The following is a 12,654-nucleotide window of genomic DNA, read 5'->3' as shown; positions in this document are numbered from 1 at the left end:
GAGGACCCCACGTATATTATGCAAAAGTCCAACCCGACCGCCTACAGGGTGGAAGCCAGAGACCTGACCCCAAGTTCTGAGCCACCTCTCCCCACGTTCACCTGGGGTAGTTTTTTTTTTTTTAAGTATATTTTATTACAAAAAAAAAAAAGTATATTTTATTGATTTTTTTTAGGGAGAGATAGAAACATGGACGTGGTGAGAGAGGAACCACCATCGGCTGCCTCCTGCACGCCCCCTACTGGGGTTAGAGACGGCAACCCAGGCTTGTGCCCTGACTGGGATGGAACCGGGACCTCTGAGTCCATGGGTCCATTGAGCCACACAAACTGGGCTGGGATCATTTTTCCTGCAGGAGAAGCTCCGGGATTTTTTTTTTAAATCCTCACCTGAGGACATTTTTCTATTTTTTGTTCAGATAGAGTAAGGGAGGGAGAATGAGGGAGAGAGATAGAGATCCATGTGAAAGGGACACATCGAGTGGCTGCCACCCGCACAACCCAATCAGGGCCGGGAACAAACTGCAGCTGAGGTACATGCCTTTAGTGGCAACTGAACCCGGGTCTCTCTGGACTGCAGGCCTACGCTCTAACCGCCGAACCAAACCGGCCTGGGCAAAAAGCTCCAGGATTTAAACAAAACCCATCTATTTGCATACCCTCTGTTTGCATACATTTGTCTTTTTATTTTATCTTAACTGTCACCCAAGGATATTTTTCTATTTATCTTCAGATAGAGTGGGAGGGAAAAAGGGAGAGAGAAACATTGATGAAAGAGGGATACATCGATTGTCTGCCTCCCGCATGACCCCGACCAGAGCCGGGGATGAACCGAAACCGAGGTGATGTGCCCTTGGCCGGAATCAATCTTCAACTCACTGATCCATGGGCTGAGCCAAAGCGGCCAGGGCAATTTTTTCTTTCTTTATTGATTTTAGATAGAGAGGAAGGGAGAGGCACAGAGAGAGAGAACATCTATTGGCTGCCTCCTGCATGCCCCGCACTGGGGATTTGGCCCACAAACTGGGCATGTGCCCTGACTAGGAATCAAACTGGTGACCTCTTGGTGCATGGGTTGATGCTCAACCACTGAGCCGCACTGGTTGGCAGTATACATTTGTCTTTTTGTTGTTGTTGTTGTTGTTAATCCTCACCTTAGGATATTTTTCCATTGATTTTTAGACATAGTGGAAGGGAAGAAAGGAGAAAGAGAGAGAAACATTGATGTGAGAGACATATCAATTTGATTGGTTGCCTCCCGTGCAAAGGTACGTGCCCTTCACCAGAATTGAACCTGAGACCTTCGGTGTGTGGGCAGACACTCTAACTACTGAGCACACTGGCCAGGGCTGCATGCATTTGTCTTTGGGCTGAAGGGAACAACCCTGTATAACCACAATAATTCACTCAGAATTTCAGTGTCAGAAAACTGAGAACTAGGAGGAAGGCAGGTCAACTTAAAGTCATATCTCATTGGGCAAACTGAGGCCCAGATGAAAAGTTCTAAAACTGGCAAAGAGGGTTTTTATTTTCCCCCGGCACAAAACATAATTACGTGGGTCTGGAGTGGTCCCAAGTGTACCTTCAGGGTCATCAACTCCTCCACGTGGTTCCCAGTTTGTCTGGACATAAATAAGACCAAAACCCAGTGGCATGGAAAGGACAGCCAGGTAATGGGGACCTGTCACTCACCAGTGATTGCCTTAGGGCAGCCCAGAGCCACGGGGCAATGCTGACACAGTTTACATGGGCAGGAGGGCTCCCAGGTATCGGGCTGCCATGGCTCTACCCAGCCCTGCCAGGGAAGCTCCAGAGCCAACTAGACAGATGCCCAGTAGCCACTGGGCAAATACACAGATTTTTTTTTTTTTTTTATGTTTTTATCGAATTTTTTTTACAGAGAAGTAGAAACATCGATGTGAGAGAGAAACTTTGGCTGCCTCCTGCATGCCCCCTCCCCCTCTGCCCCAAACTGGGAATCGAGCCCACAACCCCGGCATGTGCCCTGACTGGGAATCGAACTGGGACCTCTCAGTCTATGGACAATGTTCAGTCTACTGAGCCACACCAGCCAGGCCAGATTCTGTTTTTCAAGCGTGTGTCAGTGTCCCTTGACTTGGGCCCCTCCATGCAGTACAAAACACCTGTGGCTTGTTGCAGGTAACTCGTCTGTGTGCTCCAGTGACTGTCCTGAAGGGCACCAGCGAGCAACTGTGGGTTTCCACCGCTGTTGCTTTGAGTGTGTGCCCTTTGAAGCCCAGACCTTCCTCAACAGGAATGGCGAGAGCTTGGCTGGTGTGGCCCAGTGGTTGAGCATTGTTCCATGAACCAAGAGGTTGCCATTTCAATTGCCAGTCAGGGCACATGCCCAAACTGTGGGCTTGATTCCCAGTAGGGGTCATGTAGGAGGCAGCATTGATGTTTCTATCTCTCCCTCTCCCTTCCTCTCTCTGAAATCAATAAACACATTTAAAAGAAAAGTGGTGAGAGACCAAGCGAATGGGCAAACAATCTAGAATTCCTGAGATCTGTACAGCAGGTGAAAGGACCTCCTTGGGGCTACACTTGTGCGCACCCGACCCCAGAACCAGGACCTCAGTCGCTTTGTTGCAAGGTAGGTACAGGTTGGAGGCTATCTGCCACCAGACAATTCTAATAACTCAGAAAGAAACAACCAGTTGAAAGCCCCAGGCCAACCTTGTCCTTTATTAGACTGCTCCCAACTCAACTCCTACGGATACAATCTTACCCTAAATTTAACCTCTTTATCCAAATAGATGTAGCTATGTTCTCATTGTATATTCTGGTGCTATCCCTCAATTGTCCATGCTGAAGACAGCTAGTACCTAGAACAGCTTGGCTCAGATGCAGATACTAGCATGTCTGCAGCAGAAGGAAAGAGCATACTCTGCTCAGCGGTGTAAATTTAAGTTTCAGAAAGCAAATTGAGGTAGCAAGGGCTCAGCTCAGAGCTGGACTCCAGGGGCCACGTTCTTTCCTTTTACTATCCCTGTGGGTGTGGGAATGCATCTCCTTTGTCCTCAGTCAACTCAGAGAAAACAGGCAGCTCAGGAAGGTGGGTTTGCTTAGCTCAAGTGCTGGAGAGAGAGGTACAAATGCCTTTTCCTTGGGGCTGGCTGCTCCTATTGATCATAGCCTCACTGGCATGTGGGCAGAGCTACCAGGCTATGGCCCTCCCCAGAGACCTCTTGGCACCTCATTCTTGGCACAGGAAATGTAAGCACACTGAAGAACCCAGTCCGGGTTCCAGGCTACCAATGAAGAGGTGACATGTGCCCTGGTCAGGTGGCTCAGTCGGTTGGAGTGTCCTCCTAGGCACCAAAAAGTTGTGAGTTTGATCCCCAGAGTGGGGAAGCAACAGATAGATTTTTCTCTCTCACATGGTTGTTTTTCTCTCCCTTCCTCTAAGAAAAATAAATAAATATATCCTCGAGTTAGGATTTAAAAAAAAGAAGTGACATGTGCGTCTGGGTTGCGCTTGCAGTCTGGGCGAGGGAGGAACGCTGCCTCTTCAAGCCCGAAAGCGCCGAGGTGGGTAAATCGCAGGGGGCACCTGGGGACTCCGCGAGAGCCTGGCGAAAACCGGGAGCCCAGCTTGACGTTGCTAGGCAACTCCGGGAGGCGGGCCCGATGCCGAAAGAACTCGTCCTGGGCCCGCCCCTTTTCTTATCACTCCCCATTGGCCGTTTTCTTCGTGGCCCCGCCCCCAAGCGCTGACGCTAAAGCCCTGCGCCTTCGAGGTGTTCGGTCCCGGCGGGCGCGCCCTGACGTCACGTCCGGCGGTGGCGACGGCGGCGTCTCCGTACGGTCGGCTGGGCACGTACCGCCCGGGCAGTTGGCTAGTGGGGCTGCGAAGTGCACACGTCGGGAACCGCCGGGCCGGCGCAGGGAGGACCGGCCCCGGTGAGAAGCGCGGGGCGCGGGGAGAGAGGGGGGAGGGCTGCGGGCCGCTGTGAGCGCAGGCGGAGTGTGACCGCAGGCGCCTCACGTCCAGCGGCTGGGGACGTGTGGGAGCGGCGTGGGCTTCGCGCACCTGTCCGCGGCCTCCGCCCTCCCCTGCCACGGGTCCTCTCGCTGTGCCAGGCCCATCAGTTCGTGCGGATCCGCTGCCTCTTTCCCCAAACTTTAATTCCTTCCATCAGCGCCCCTTGACGACCCTGCCCTGTCTCCCAGCAAGCCGTGCCTGCTCCCCCCACCTGGTCCCCTTGCACCCCCGCCACCCACTCTCTGGCCAACCCTAATATGGGCTGCTCCCCAGACCCCCGCCCCCCGGGAGGCTTTCTGTCTGTTCCTGGGTCAGCATGCGCACTCTAATTTTGACCTGAACCCTCGTGGTAAATATGGCTAAGTAGCGGCCACCTCCCCTCTCCCTCTTCTCAAATCCAAGGGCTTTCTCTTTTGCTCCTGGATTGGGCTAGCCAGGGTATCACTATTTCTGCCTTCCTCTCCTCCGGACAGATCATGGACGGTTCCTTCATTCAGCACAGTGTGAGGGTTCTGCAGGAGCTCAACAAGCAGCGGGAGAAGGGCCAGTACTGCGACGCCACCCTGGACGTGGGGGGCCTGGTGTTCAAGGCACACTGGAGTGTCCTTGCCTGCTGCAGCCACTTCTTCCAGAGCCTCTATGGGGATGGCTCAGGGGGCAGTGTTGTCCTCCCTGCTGGCTTCGCGGAGATTTTTGGCCTCTTGTTGGACTTTTTCTACACTGGTCACCTCGCCCTCACATCGGGGAACCGGGATCAGGTGCTCCTGGCAGCCCGGGAGCTTCGAGTGCCAGAGGCTGTGGAACTGTGCCAGAGCTTCAAGCCCAAAACCTTGGTGGGACAGGCACCAAGTGGCCAGAGTGGGCTAGGGAAACCTGCCCCCCAGGATGTGAACAGCCACCTCAAGGAGTTGGCGGGCTTAGAAGAAGAGGAAGCTTCAAGGACTGTGGGTCAAGTCCCCAGGGATCAGGAGCTCAGTGGCAGTAACAGCCCTCAAAGGCCCCAGCTTGGTCTCCCTGCTCATATTGAAAGCCCCTCCATCCTGCGTGGGAAACTCAAGCAGGCCCTGAAGCTTTGTCCCCCAGAGGACAAGGAGTCTGAGGATTGCAAAGTGCCCCAGAGGCCCTTCGAGGCTGAAGGTGCCCAGCTGCAGGGCAGGAGTAATGAGGTACTGTGCCAGGGGTGCTGGAAATGGGGAGGTGGGCATAGGGGAAAGAGACTGACACTTTTCTGGCATAAGCTGGACCTCAAGGTATAATCTCTGTTATGTGGGTTTGAAATAGGCTTTCTCCAAACATTGCAAGTTGGCTCTGTCCTGCAGCCTCAGGCTGAAATTTTTGCAAGTCTCAGCTGTTTGTGGTTGCCAGCTTCCTGGGGTGGAGTAGATAGCGTCAGGGTTCCAGGTGTTGCCCTAGGGTAGTGAAACCCAGCCAAACTCCAGTTCCCCACAAATAGAGACCCTACCCTCTGCATGCAAGATTCTGATGCTTGTCTGCCCTGGGATCCTGAAGGGAACAATTACAGACAGAGGGACTCATCTGGGGATGTGCCTGGGTCGGGCCTTGGGATGTAGTGGGATGTAGCTGGCTGCCCTGTATATTCACCCCAGAAGGCCCGCTGATTAATTTGGTGACCATGCCTCCTCCTGCTGCCTCTTCTGTAGTGGGAAGTGGTGGTTCAAGTTGAGGACGACCGGGATGGCGACTGTGTTTCTGAGACGGAGACTGTGCTGGCCAGGAGGAAATCAAACATACTCCGAAAGCCCTGTGCTGCCGAGCCAGCCCTGAGCGCAGGCGCCCTGGCAGCCGAACCCCCTGAGCACAGAAAAGGTACAGCGGTGCCGGTTGAATGCCCCACATGTCATAAAAAGTTCCTCAGCAAATATTATCTAAAAGTCCACAACAGGTAAACATTCTGTTTTTCTATTTGCTTTTTCTGTCTGCCATTCCCATGTTGGGGGAGGGGGCCTGCGCTCCCCAATTCTGGTCCGGGGCTCCTTCTCTGACCCACATAGTGCCTGGCACGCCTTCGATCATCAGGGAGTGAGGACCTAGCCTTGGGTTGGATTCCTGTGTCCCCTCCTATTGTAGGCCCTCTGGTTGAAGGGGTTTGTGGACATCTTGCCAGCAGGTTCCACCCACTGTGAACCTTGACCTCCAGCTGGCTTCTGCCAAGGGGGTGTGCTGTGGCTGAGGCCCCACCTTAGGCATTTCTGAAGCCTGACAGTGTGGACTTTGGGCCAAGATGTTAACCTGTAGGGTTTGTGCTGCTTGCATTGTGGGGAAATTTTAGCTTTGGGATGTCGGCGGAGCATAAAAGACCATTTGTCTAAAGCTGTACCGTCCAGTAAAAAAACCAAACGCCATGTGAAGCTATTGTAACTCAAAGTAAAGGTAATTCAATTAAATAAGTTCACCCCTCACATACTAGCCACATTTCAAGTGCTCAGCAGCCACATGTTCCTGGCTGCCAAGCTGGAGCTCACAGGCCTAGGACATTCCCATCGCTGCAGGGCGTTCCTTGGCGGGTGGTGCTCCTGGTTTTCCGCAAGGCCTCCGGGGATGGCAGCCAGGTGGATGCCTTTCAGTCTTGCCACTCCCTAGCCCAGGGCGTCACTGGTCCGCCATGGTGCAGTTTCTTGCCAGGTCGGGCCACATGTTTTTTTCTCAGTATGACACGCTGGGAAGCCACTGGTGACCAACTGGAGTTGGAGCAGGGAGGAGGGGAACCAGTGTACTCCCTCCTGCTTTGAGGCAGCTGCTGCCAGTGGAGTCTTGGGGATGTCGCGATGTGGGAGGACCTTGGGGTGATCAGAGCTGCCTGTCACTCCCCAGTGTAAGACTCGGGTGTGGGTGCCACTCACTCATAGGCCCCACGGTCGGGTTGGTTTTGTTCACTCAACAGCTGTTCGCCAATAGCTGACAAGACTATTCTGGGTGCTCGGCATACCTCAGGGAACAAAGAGGCCTTGGGGACCTTGCCCTCCAGTGGGGCAGCGCAGACTGCCATCTGCCGGACAGACCCTCCCCGCGGGAGGAGGGGGAGCGCACAGAGAAGGAAGGGACAGCAGTGCCAGGGTCTGGGGCGCCCAGGGACAGGTCAGGTGTGCTTTGTTTTCTCTACTGGATTCAGAGAGAGGAAGGGGAGGGAGAGAGAGAGAAACACTGCGAGAGAACATTGACTGGCCGCCTCCTGCATGCCCCCACGCTGGGGATCGGGCCCACAGCCTGGGCGTGTGAGTCAAACCAGCGACCTCTTGGTGCATGGGTTGACGCTCAACCACTGAGCCACACCGGGCCGGGCCAGGCAGGTTGTACTTTTTCTTTTTAAATTTTTTTATCCTCACCTGAGGACATTTTTCCATTTTTTGTTCAGATAGAGCGGGAGGGAGGAAGAGAGAGAGAAACATCAACATGAGAGACATAGACACATCGAGTGGTTGCCACCCACATGATCCCAACCGGGGCCGGGGACGAACTGCAACCGAGGTACGTGCCCTTAGTGAGAACCAAACCCGGGTCTCTCGGGTCCACGGGCCAACACTCTAACCGCTGAGCCAAACTGGCCGGGGCCACAGTTTTAAAGGTGGAGCCCACCAAAGCTCCAGGCAGATTGAGTGATTTCTCCAGTGTGTCTGGACCCAGGGATTGTTTCTGCTTTCAGAGAGATGGGTAGGGCTTTGGGGCGGCCCCTAGGGCTGGAGCTGAGCCTGGAGCTGAGCCTGGAGCTGGGCTCGGAGCTGGGAGGGAGGAGGGTTTCTGGGTTTCCCCTTCCCTTGCAGGCTTACTAGCCATGTGGTGAGCCACTGGGAGCCAGAGGGGGCACTGGGTGAGTGCGAGGCTGGAAGTCGCTCAGCCCCCACGCCCTCGGCTTCTCCTGGCAGGAAACACACTGGGGAGAAGCCCTTCGAGTGCCCCAAATGTGGAAAGTGTTACTTTCGGAAGGAGAACCTGCTGGAGCACGAAGCCCGGAATTGTATGAACCGCTCGGAACAGGTACTTGTGGGCTGGCCCAGGTCTTTGTGGGCAGGGGCATGCTCGCCTCTGTGTTCTGCCGTCGGGAGGGGCCCCCAGAAGACTCAGATGGGACAGTAAACGAAAGAGCTGTAGGGTCCTTGGGTGCTATCAAGTTGGCTCCCTGGTATTACAGGTGGGGACACAGGTCCCAAGAGTGGAAGGGACAGCCCAGGAGACATTTTGGGTTTGCATGCCAGGCCCCTGGGCTTTGGAGAAGGGGCACCTTGGTGGTGGTGGTGAGGGGTTGCCTGCAAGGAAAGTCCACCTGGCGACTCCCCTCACCCCACTGGCGGGCCCAGCCAGATCCTGCCCTTGTCTTCCTAGAGGCCTGTTGCCAGGGCGGGGGCTGTAGGCAAGGCTGCTGGGCCTGAGAAGGGCCTGGCGTGGTGGGTTTGCAACAGTCAGGGTCAGGGCAGGCAGGTTACGTGTTGCCCTCTCCCACCCCAGCGGCCCCCTCCTCGGGCAGACTCCTCCCAGCAGCGAGTGGAAGCCCGGGCAGAGGCCGCCGTCGCGGGCAGAGGCCCTCCCTGATGCCGGCCCTGCTTGCCCCTCACACTGCCAGGTCTTCACGTGCTCCGTGTGTCAGGAGACCTTCCGCCGGAGGATGGAGCTGCGGATGCACATGGTGTCCCACACAGGGGAGATGCCCTACAAGGTCAGGCTCGGCCTGTCTCCGGGGCCGTGGGCCAAGGGGCAGCCCCAGGATCCTTCCCACTGAGCCCCTTTACCTGGGATGGTGTCAGGCGCCTCCCTCTTGTCAACTTCAAGGAGCCTCGCCTTCCCTAGCCCACACCTCAGGCTGGGCCTCTGATCCTCTTTGGGCCTTTGTTTCCTTCCATGGAAGGCAGGCTCAGCAGCCCTCGGGTATGGCATGGGGCCTTCCCAGTGTGTCCTTCACCCAGCATCTCCAGCTGGGCTGGGCCGTCTGGTCCCCGCATAGGCCAGGGGTGGCTGGGGTTGCAGGCTGGTTCAGGTGCCTGGGGCCTGTTTTCCAGTGCTCCTCCTGCTCCCAGCAGTTCATGCAGAAGAAGGACTTGCAGAGCCACATGATCAAGCTGCACGGGGCGCCCAAGCCCCACGCTGTAAGTGCCAGGCCGTGCCAAGAGCGGGCCAGCATGATGACATGGACTGGCTGCTGCAGAAGGGCGGCTGTTCGGCTCTGCCATGGCGGGTGTCCCAGGGCAGCCCCACTCTGCCCTCACCCTGCTCCCTCTGGGCTTGTCTCGCTGCAGTGTCCCACCTGTGCCAAGTGCTTCCTGTCCCGAACGGAACTGCAGCTGCACGAGGCTTTCAAGCACCGCGGGGAGAAGCTGTTTGTGTGCGAGGAGTGTGGGCACCGGGCCTCCAGCCGGAACGGCCTGCAGCTGCACATCAAAGCCAAGCACAGGTGGGGGACCGGCTCCCCAGCTGGCCCTGCGCCAGCTCCAGGCTGCAAAGCCGAGAGGGCCCTGGAGGCAGTTTGCTTACACACGGAACAGAGTGCCCTCCACCCTCGGTGGTGCCTGCAGGGGCGCTGGAGGGATGAGCGAGTCTGCCAGGCAGAGGCTGGGCAGGGCTTCCAGGCTGAGACAAGGCTCTGCACCGCCCTGGGCAGACCCTCAGTTTCCTGTGGCTCCGAGCGGTAGTTGGTGCCCCTTTCCTGGTGCTGCCCAAGCCCTCCTCCCACCAGATAGCTCATTGAGGCCTAGGTCTCTCCAGTGGCTCAGGTAGGCCTGTTCTGGCCTTGCTGATTCTTTGGCTTGGGCCAGGAGGGCTCCCAACTGCAGCAGAGTGAAGGGGCCTCTTCCTTTGGTGACGGCCTCTGCCTGTGTCCCCACCTGGACAGGAACGAGAGGCCATATGTCTGCGAGTTCTGCAGCCACGCCTTCACCCAGAAGGCCAATCTCAACATGCACCTGCGCACACACACGGGCGAGAAGCCTTTCCAGTGTCACCTCTGCGGCAAGACCTTCCGCACCCAAGGTGAGGCAGGCCTGTCCCCTCCCTGTCCAGGGTTGGGGCCCAGAGACTGAACCCTCGTCTTGTCCCCACAGCCAGCCTGGACAAGCACAACCGCACCCACACGGGTGAGAGGCCCTTCAGCTGCGAGTTCTGCGAGCAGCGCTTCACGGAGAAGGGGCCCCTGCTGAGGCACGTGGCCAGCCGCCACCAGGAGGGCCGGCCCCACTTCTGCCAGATCTGTGGGAAGACCTTCAAAGGTGCCTGGGCTTTCACTTCTTGTTTGTTTATCCTCACCTGCCCGGCAGGTGTGGCTCAGTGGTTGAGCATCGATCCATGCACCAGGTCACGGGTTCGATTCCCGGTCAGGGCACATGCCCAGGTTGTGGGCCAAGTCCCCAGTTGGGGGCACACAGGAAGCGGCCAGTCGATGTTCTCTCATCGATGTTTCTCTCTCTCTCTAAAATCAATCAAGAAAAAACTTAAAAAAAAATAAAAAAAGTATCCTCACCTGAGGACATTTTACTTATCTTTTTTGCTTTTATTTTCAGACAGAACGGGGCGGGGGAGAAACATTGATGTGGGAGGGACACACTGATTGGTTGCCACCCACATGACCCCAACCGGGGCCCGGGACAAACTGCAACCGAGGTACGTGCCTTTAGCAGGAACTGAACCCGGGTCTCTCTGGTCCGTGGGCCGACGCTCTAATCGCTGAGCCAGACCAGCTAGGGCAGTACCTGGGCTTTCAAAGGCCCTCTCCCCTTGTCCTTCCCTGTCAGCTAACGGTTCTCAACCTTCCTAATGCCGTGACCTTTAATACAGTTCCTCATGTTATGGTGACCCCCAACCATAAAATTATTTTTGTTGCTATTTCATTAACTATGACCCCTGTGAAAGGGTCATTCGACCCCCAAAGGGGACACGAACCACAGGTTGAGGACCCCTGCAGCCCTGGGCAGAGGAGAGGGCCTGGTTATCTTTTTCTTTGTTTTGTTAATCTTCACCTGAGGATATTATTCCTCCAGGGAGGGAGGGAAGGAGAGAGAGAAACATTGATGTGAGAGAGACACATCAATTGGTTGTCTACCGCATGACGGGCCAGGGATCAAACTTGCAGACCAGGTACATGCCCTTGACCAGGAATGGAACCCACGACCCTTTGGTCCATAGGCTGATGCTCTGACCACTGAGCGAAGCCAGCCAGGCTGGCTGGCCCCTCCTTGCCCGCCAGGGTTGGAGTCTGTCCTGGGGCAGGCCGGTGCAGCCGTGGCATGCATGCTCCTGGGTTCCCATGGTTACCTGCTCTGACGCAGGTGGCAGGGGTGGAGCAGGGTCCTGTACATGGTGACCTGGGGGTGCCCTGTAGTCTGGCAGGGCCCCGCCACCCCGTTGTCCCCCGTCCTGACCCTCCCCTGCTGCCCCCTCTGCCACCCCATCGCCCCCCCATCCTGACCCTCCCCTGCTGGCCCCCCCACTCCCCATCCTGACCCTCCCCTGCTGGCTCCCCCAACCCCAGTCCTGACCCTCCCCTGCTGGCCCCCCCACTCCCCATCCTGACCCTCCCCTGCTGGCTCCCCCAACCCCAGTCCTGACACTCCCCTGCTACCCTCCCGCCACCACCCCATTGCCCCCCCATTCCTGACCCTCCCCTGTTGCCCCTCCACCCCCCATCCTGACCCCTGCTGCCCTCCCGCCACCACCCTGTTCCTGACCCTCCCCTGCTGGCCCCCCCACCCCCGTCCTGACCCTCCCCTGCTGCCCCCCACAGCGGTGGAGCAGCTGCGAGTGCACGTGCGGAGGCACAAGGGCGTGAGGAAGTTCGAGTGCACCGAGTGTGGCTACAAGTTCACGAGGCAGGTAGGCCTGGGTCACCTCCTCCTGCCCTCGGGGCGCCCACAGCCCAGCCCTGAGCCCCTGCCCCCGCCCCATAGGCCCACCTGCGGAGGCACATGGAGATCCACGACCGCGTGGAGAACTACAACCCGCGGCAGCGCAAGCTTCGGAACCTGGTCATCGAGGATGAGAAGATGGTGGTGGTGGCGCTCCAGCCGCCTGCCGAGCTGGAGGTGGGCTCTGCCGAGGTCATCGTGGAGTCCCTGGCCCAGGGCAGCCTGGCCTCCCAGCTCCCTGCCCCGAGACTGTGTGCAGAGGAGAGCTTCACGGGCCCGGGCGCCATGGGGCCCTCACTCCTCATCACCGCTGCTATTCCCGAGGCCTGTGACACGTAGCCCGCTCGGCCCCCGCCCCCAATAAACCACACGGCTTTGGACTCATTGCTTCGGCCCATCCGGCAGTCCGTTCCCCAGGGTACTCCAGGGCTGAGCTGCTTTCCCACCGTCCTGCCTGCTCAGAAGACCTGCAGAGGGCACCTGGCAGGCAGTTTTGGGGGCCAAGCCTCTGGCCCAGATGCTATCATCTGTCTCCTACCCCGCAGTCAGGGTTTGAAGACTGGGCACAGGGACCAGGTCTAGTGGTACTTCCCGTTTCCCTGAGCCCCGGGAGTCAGTCAGGGCCCCCCAGTGGCCACCCTGGTTCAGGACTCCAGCCGCACGCTGGCACAGCTTGGGCCCGAGGGCCAGCTCAGGGCTAGGCTCTGGCCGGGGCTGGCTACATGCTTGCAGAAAGCACTGCCCTTGGGGTGCCTGAACCTGGCTAGTTGTCTAGATGTGGGGTGCAGACAAGGTTAGGTCCCGA

General features: G+C 57.4%; 1 protein-coding gene across 1 annotated transcript; it reads left to right on the top strand.

Annotated features, from left to right (window-relative positions):
- The first annotated feature begins 3,818 nt into the window (after positions 1 to 3,818).
- Positions 3,819 to 12,232, top strand: ZBTB48 (zinc finger and BTB domain containing 48). Its single transcript, XM_036256048.1, has 11 exons — positions 3,819 to 3,923; positions 4,479 to 5,171; positions 5,667 to 5,908; positions 7,887 to 7,998; positions 8,582 to 8,674; positions 9,015 to 9,101; positions 9,252 to 9,406; positions 9,845 to 9,981; positions 10,053 to 10,217; positions 11,729 to 11,817; positions 11,892 to 12,232. The coding sequence occupies exons 2-11, from the start codon at positions 4,482 to 4,484 to the stop codon at positions 12,186 to 12,188; spliced, it is 2,067 nt and encodes a 688-aa protein (XP_036111941.1). The 5' UTR covers positions 3,819 to 3,923; positions 4,479 to 4,481; the 3' UTR covers positions 12,189 to 12,232.
- The last annotated feature ends 422 nt before the right edge of the window (positions 12,233 to 12,654 follow it).

The sequence above is a fragment of the Molossus molossus genome, unplaced genomic scaffold (genome assembly GCF_014108415.1).
Source record: "Molossus molossus isolate mMolMol1 unplaced genomic scaffold, mMolMol1.p scaffold_m16_p_12, whole genome shotgun sequence".
In the NCBI taxonomy this organism is placed as follows: domain Eukaryota; kingdom Metazoa; phylum Chordata; class Mammalia; order Chiroptera; family Molossidae; genus Molossus; species Molossus molossus.
This window is presented reverse-complemented; position numbering and strand designations above follow the sequence as displayed.